Source organism: Quercus suber, unplaced genomic scaffold (genome assembly GCF_002906115.3).
Source record: "Quercus suber isolate HL8 unplaced genomic scaffold, Cork oak 2.0 scaffold_205, whole genome shotgun sequence".
In the NCBI taxonomy this organism is placed as follows: Eukaryota; Viridiplantae; Streptophyta; class Magnoliopsida; order Fagales; family Fagaceae; genus Quercus; species Quercus suber.
In genome coordinates, this window is record NW_027069663.1 from 42,429 (window position 1) to 49,931 (window position 7,503).

At 40.4% G+C, this 7,503-nt stretch overlaps 1 protein-coding gene across 1 annotated transcript; it reads left to right on the forward strand.

The window, feature by feature from the left end:
- Positions 1 to 3,219: 3,219 nt before the first annotated feature.
- LOC136070040 (calcium-transporting ATPase 4, plasma membrane-type-like) lies at positions 3,220 to 7,496 on the forward strand. Its single transcript, XM_065779325.1, has 6 exons — positions 3,220 to 3,356; positions 3,446 to 5,385; positions 5,507 to 5,665; positions 6,055 to 6,226; positions 6,316 to 6,614; positions 7,043 to 7,496. Exons 1-6 carry the CDS (start codon positions 3,257 to 3,259, stop codon positions 7,349 to 7,351), a joined length of 2,979 nt encoding a protein of 992 aa, XP_065635397.1. The 5' UTR covers positions 3,220 to 3,256; the 3' UTR covers positions 7,352 to 7,496.
- The last annotated feature ends 7 nt before the right edge of the window (positions 7,497 to 7,503 follow it).

Here is a 7,503-nt window from a genome sequence, read left to right on the forward strand (position 1 = left end):
GTTCTTTGATTTACACATCCTCCGCCAACTGACCCAAGCAATTTTTGCCTCTTAACCTTTTTGACCCCACCAAAAATTCCTTATCATGCTTTCCAAATCTTTGCAAAGCCCCTTTGGGTGCAAGAAACAACTCATGGTGTAGGTTGGCATGGCTTGAGCTACTACCTTGATCAGAATTTCTCTTTCTTCTATTGAGAGAAACTTCCCCTTCCAACCAGCAAGCTTTTGCCCCACTCTTTACTTTATATCAGCAAAAACAAGTGATTTTGATCTACCAATAATGGAAGGTAGACCGAGATATTTGGTACGGCAAGAGTCCTTCATCGTCCCCAAAGTGCCAAGAGTATCATCTTTCATTTCTTGGGGTGTGTTTGGGGAGAAGAAAATTGAAGACTTATCTGTATTGATCTTCTGTCCCGATGTTTCCTTATATCTTTGGAGGATTGTTTTGAGCTTCTGGCATTCATTATTAGAGGTTTTGCAGAAGAGAATCATATCATTTGTGAAGAAGAGGTGGGTTATTTTAGGATAACCCCTGCAAACCAAAAGGCCATTGATGAGCTGGTTCCTTGTAGCCTCTTGGATTTAGCTTGATACGCCTTCGGCACACAAGAGGAACAGACTTGGAGATAAGGGACCCCCTTGACATAGGCCCCTTGGGGTTATGTTCCCATAAGTTGCCCCATTGATGATGACTGAATAAGAAACTGAACTTATGCACTGCATGATCAAGTTGATCCATCTTAGGTTGAAGCCCATTCTTACCATGACACTTTTGATGAAACTCCACTCAACTCGGTCAAATGCTTTGCTCATGTCGAGTTTAATAGCCATAAAGTTGTCCTTACCCGAAGTTTTATGATTTAGATAATGCATGAGCTCGAATGCAACTAGAACATTGTCCGTGATAAGTCAGTTAGAGGTGAAAGTGCTTTGGTTTTCCGAGATGAGCTGTGGGAGGAGTGCTTTGAGGGAGTTGGTAAGTGATTTTGAGATGAGCTTGTATATCACATTGCAGAGGCTGATTGGTCTGAACTCAGTCATGCGCTTGGGGTTCTTAGTTTTCGAGACTAGGGCAATGTTGGTTTTGTTTAGATCTCCAATCGGGAGGTTATGGTTCAGCACATTCAAGACCATATTAACCACACTATCACCAACAATGCTCCAATACTTCTGGTAGAATAGAGCAGACATGTTGTTGGGCCCCAGGGCTTTTCTGGGGTGTATTTGTTTGAGGGCAACCGCCACTTCTTCCCTTGTGAAGTCTTTTGCAAGCTCAGTATTCATCTCCTCTATTACTCTTGTCGGTATGGCAGCTGTGGTTTCTTCTATGTTGCTTGGATTAGAAGTGGTGTACAAGGCTTTAAAATAGGATGTAGCTACTTGAACTAAACTCTCCTTCTCATCGCACCATACCCCATTATTATTCCATAGTCCTGAGATTGTATTCTACTTCCTCCTCTTTGAGGCTTGGGCATGGAAGAACTTAGTATTTTTGTCTCCCTCTCTTAGCCAACGTGCCTTTGATCTTTGCCCCCAGTATAGCTCCTCTTCATTAAGTAAGTTATTAATTTCCCTTCTTAAGCTATTAATTTCTGCACTCAAAGAACCATCTCCATTCTGCTGAGCAAGCGAGGATAAAGCTTTCCTTTTATTCTGGAGCATTTTCGAAATCTGCCCATACACAATGGAATTCCAGGCAGCAAGTTTTGCTGCGCAAGCTGTAATGTTTTGGGTCATGCCTTTCGGGGTATCAAGGCTACTCCCCATTCCCTAGCACGATTCAATGACGGATTTGCAATCCTCCCTTTTAGCCCACATGGCTTCGAAATGAAAACACTTACCCCGGGGTTGATGAATTTTGGAGGGATTGGTTAACAGCAGTGCACAATGATTTGATGTTGAATCAGTTAGGTGGTGTACTTTTGTCACCCCAAAATTGGTTATCCAATCTGTGGTGGCCAAGGCCCTATCCTGCCTCAGACAAATTCTAGCTTCCCCCTCCTGCATGTTACTCCAAGTGAAATCCGACCCATGGTAACCCAAGTCTTGAAATCCACAGTAATCAACCACATTCCTGAAACCTGACATTTGTTGTTGGGATCAAGTGACATCCAAATTTCTCTTCCATAGACAGAATTTCGTTAAAATCCCCGAAACAGAGCCATGACAATTGAAATTGATTATGGAGAAAGCCCAGAAGGTTCCAGGATTCATGCCTTTTGTGCATGTCTGGGTGGCCATAGAAGCTAGTGACTCTCCATTTGAAGCCATTGTCTGTTTCAATGACCACTGCATTTATATGGTTCTTAGTATAGGACTTGATTTCTAGATCCACCTCTCTGGACCAAAGGAGGGCTAGGCCTCCACTCCTGCTGCTGCTAGGAACTATAAGACTGCTTGCAAAGCCAATTTTGTTTTTGATTCTCTCCATGCGCCTTGTTTTTTATTTTGTCTTCAATATGAAGACGATTTTGGGATTCCATCATCGCACTATGTTGTGCAGTGCTCTAACTGATCGGGGGGTCCTAAGTTCCCAGCAGTTCCAACTCAGGGGATTCATGGCTCCCAGCAATGCTGCCTCGTAGCCACCGTCGATCCCTCACAAGCCTCAGCTTTGTTCTTGGTATTGTGTTCGCATCTTCTTTTGTTAACACCGGTGCCTTCATCTTCCTCAAAAGCTATTTTTCCTTTGCGCTTGTGCCCTGTTATATTTTCCTGAGCAGTGTGGTCTTGGGCTTGGACTCTCCCTTTTTCTCTTGCAATTTTTTTCCGTCGTCCTTTACCTATTATAAATATCTCCCAAGCACTGACCCAGAGTGGGCTCTGCGCTTACCTCAACATTTGTCTCTGTTTGTGGGCTAATCTTAGTGGGCTTTTGAGGACTGGTGACTTCCTTCATCACCGCTTCAAATTGGGTTGGTTGGCCCACTAGGGATAAAGCATCATCTATTGCTTTTTTCCCGCCCTTGTCTTTTGAAAATGCTCTGGAGGGTGCAGAGCTGTCCGCACGTGCTTCTGATGTTTATATACATGCACGTGGACTTTGCTAATCTCGTCGTGCTTATGTTGATATTAGCAGAATCTAGAGAATAATTTTGATAATCAGGATAAGGCTGTGGAACTATGTTAATTACAAATTGAGTTGCTATGACAGTTTCCAATACATATTCTCAATCGCATGCATCATGTAGCTTAAATTTTATGTACAAAACCAAATGCTGCATAAATTACATTCCTTTGCTAGAGACTTGTCATGCACTCATTACTCTCTTATACTACTTGTGGCCAGGAAAAGATACGAGTAGCTGTATATGTGAACAAGGCAGCACTGCAGTTCGTTGGCACTATAGATGGTATTAAATGCACTGTAGTATTGTAACTTCTAATTCATCCAAAATTCTATATCATTTCTCAACTATATATATATTTTTGGCTCATGCAGATAAGAAAACTCATTACAAGCTCTCCAATGAGGTCAGGGATGCTGGCTTTGGCATTGAACCTGATGAACTAGCATCCATTGTTCGAACCCATGATAGCAAAGGTTTGGAAAGTCATGGAGGACTTGAAGGATTAGCAAGAGAGCTCTCTGTGTCTTTAAAGGATGGTGTTGTTTCAAGCGACATACCTCTCAGGCAAAATATATATGGTTTAAACAGATATGTTGAAAAACCTTCTAAGAGTCTCTGGATGTTTGTCTGGGATGCACTACATGACTTAACTCTAGTTATTCTCATGGTTTGTGCCGTGATTTCTATAGGTGTTGGAATTCCGACTGAAGGTTGGCCAAAGGGTATGTATGATGGGGTAGGAATATTACTTTGTATATTCTTAGTAGTGCTTGTCACTGCAATAAGTGACTACAGGCAGTCTTTACAATTTAGGGACTTGGATAAGGAAAAGAAAAACATAATTGTTCAAGTCACCAGAGACGGATGTAGACAGAAGGTTTCAATCTATGATTTGGTGGCTGGTGATGTTGTTCATTTATCTATTGGAGATCAAGTTCCTGCAGATGGTGTTTTCATTTCGGGCCACAGCTTATCAGTGGATGAATCTAGTTTGTCAGGTGAGAGTGAGGCAGTGAATGTAACACAAGAAACGCCTTTTCTTCTGGCAGGTACCAAAGTGCAAGATGGGTCTGGTAAAATGCTAGTGGCATCAGTTGGCATGAGAACAGAATGGGGAAGATTGATGGTTACTCTAAGTGAAGGGGGAGATGATGAGACACCACTGCAGGTGAAGCTTAATGGAGTTGCAACCATTATTGGGAAGATAGGTTTGGCTTTTGCTGTGCTAACATTTTTAGTTCTGACTGGAAGGTTTTTAGTGGTTAAGGCACTTCAAAATAGGATCACAGTGTGGTCTGGTAGTGATGCACTGAAGCTTTTAAATTACTTTGCTATTGCTGTGACTATACTAGTTGTTGCAGTGCCAGAGGGACTACCACTGGCAGTGACACTAAGTCTTGCCTTTGCTATGAAAAAACTAATGAGTGATAAGGCACTTGTAAGGCATCTCTCTGCATGTGAGACAATGGGTTCTGTGAGTTGTATTTGCACGGATAAAACAGGAACATTGACAACAAATCATATGGTGGTGAATAAAATTTGGATATGCCAAAAAACTACTGAGATAAATAGTAGAGGAAGTGAGGATGTACTGAATATTTCACTCTCAGAAAAAGTTCTTAACCTCCTTCTGCAGTCGATATTTCAGAATACTAGCTCAGAGGTTGTTAGAGGGAAAGACTTAAAGAAAAACATCATAGGTACTCCAACCGAGACTGCACTAATGGAGTTAGGCATGCTTCTTGGAGGTGATTTTAATGCTTATCGTGAAGAGGATAACATAGTGAAAGTTGAGCCTTTCAATTCAAATAAAAAGAGGATGTCTGTGCTTGTGGCTCTTCCTGGAAGTGGTGGATTTCAAGCGTTCTGCAAAGGTGCATCAGAAATAATTTTAAAAATGTGTGACAAGATTGTTAATGCTGATGGGGAAGCCATCCCGCTATCTGAAGAACAGAGAAAGGACATCACAGATGTCATAAATAATTTCGCTTGTGAAGCTCTACGAACTCTTTGTTTGGCCTTCAAGGATATAAAAGGCATTTCCAGTGCAGATAGCATACCTGAAGATGGTTATACATTAATATCTGTTATTGGAATTAAGGATCCTGTGCGTCCTGGGGTAAGGGAAGCGGTTAAGACTTGTTTAGCTGCTGGGATTACCGTGAGGATGGTCACTGGTGATAATATTAATACTGCTAAAGCCATTGCTAAGGAATGTGGTATCCTGACAGAAAATGGTATAGCAATAGAAGGGTCAGATTTCCGCAATAAGAGCCCACAGGAGATGGAGGAGATAATCCCCAAACTGCAGGTTTTATAGTTGATTAATGAACTTTTCTTGAACTCTCAAGTGGCAGAAATTTCTATGATTGCTTAAATTATGAGTGTAGGCAATGCCTCAGTTTCTATAATTGCTTATATTATTTGTGTAGGTAATGGCTCGATCACTGCCTTTGGATAAGCACACCCTAGTAACCCATTTGAGGAATGTGACTAAAGAAGTTGTGGCAGTGACAGGTGATGGGACCAATGATGCTCCTGCATTGCATGAGGCTGACATTGGACTTGCTATGGGTATAGCAGGAACAGAGGTTCGTTAGAGACCTGATTTTATCATATGCAACATTTGTCTCGTATATGTTACTTAGATCAGTTACCTTAGTTTGGTTGTTTGTTCCAATGAAAATGTTCTGTGATCGCTGATAGGTGGCCTTGAATGTTAAATTGTTCTAACAAGTGTTTTGTTATCTTACTTTCAAAAGATGTGATTGAGTCTAAGATTATTGATTGAATAGACAAGTAACATCGAAGGATGGAACATTTATTGGCTGAGGAATCTGTCAAAGTCTATAAGGAGGATTTTTCATTTTCAACACTTACTACAAATCATATGAGCAAATATACATGCTCTATATTACCATATCAGTTTCTATCTATTATTGTTAGCTAAGCATCTTCTGCTAATATTGCATTCTTGCAGGTAGCAAAAGAAAATGCAGATGTTATCGTAATGGATGATAACTTTTCCACTATAGTGAATGTCGCAAGATGGGGTCGTTCAGTTTATATTAACATTCAAAAGTTTGTACAATTCCAGTTAACGGTTAATGTTGTTGCTCTCATGCTCAACTTCATCTGTGCATGCGTTTCAGGTGAGTCCTATGGTGCTAAGCTTTTAGACATTCAACTTTTACTTTTATTCAATGCATATGGCTAATAAATCTTTTGAAATAAATTTCAGGCTCCACTCCTCTCACAACCGTACAAATGCTTTGGGTAAACTTAATCATGGACACTCTTGGCGCCTTGGCGCTGGCTACAGAACCCCCACATGAGGGGTTGATGAAAAGACCCCCAGTTGGGAGGGATGTAAAATTCATCACCAGGATCATGTGGAGGAATATTGTCGGACAGAGCATCTTTCAAATTCTTGTCCTTTTGATTTTTCAACTTAAAGGGAAGCAGCTCCTAAAGCTCACAGGCTCAGATGCTGATTCCATTCTCAAAACATTCATATTCAACTCCTTTGTGTTTTGCCAAGTATGGAAGCAGCCTTTACCTCTATTTTCATTGCAGCTCATGCATTGCACATTTGCACTATCTACAGCACATGTTATCCCATTTTTGTGTTTTATATTGGTGAACACATTTTGTTTTCAAAATTCTGTTGTAGCTAGTTTTAGTTTGCCTTTAGCTTGTCTTCAAAGTTTTCGGATGCTGATAACTCATTCAGCATAAGAAACCCATCATAGAATTGCTAATTCCTAGAGTTGTTGCATTTTGTTATGTGATCTCTCTGTTGCCTTCACATGTGCTATCAGATTCAATGCCAACAAGCCAAGGATGCATTACAATAAAACATTCCATCTTATTATAGCCAAAACCATAAAACATTCACTTTTCCATTTTTAGTACCGATTAAACAATGACTTATGTTGCTTTTCTTTCTTTTCTATCCTATATTTTAGGTATTCAATGAAATAAACAGCCGCGACATGGTGAAGATAAATGTTTTCCGCGGCATCTTTGACAGTTGGATTTTTTTGATTGTCATTATCTCCACAGTAGCATTCCAATTCATAATAGTCGAATTTTTAGGCACTTTTGCAGACACCGTGCCACTTAGCTGGGAATTGTGGTTAGCCAGCATCTTAATTGGAGCTGCAAGTTTAATTATCGCTGTTGTCCTAAAGTGTATTCCTGTTCGAGAGAGCAAGCTCATTGTTGAACATCATGATGGTTATGAACCCCTCCCTACAGGTCCAGAGCTGGCATGAAAGTCTAAGATGGACGTTTGTAAAGCATTTAATCCTAAAAGGGAAATGCTAAAATTACGACAAAGTGTTTTACAAATTGATGTAGCAATGAATGTGATTGGTGAATTTTAACAATCTCTTAGATGAAGGCTTAAATTTTTTTTTTTTTTTTT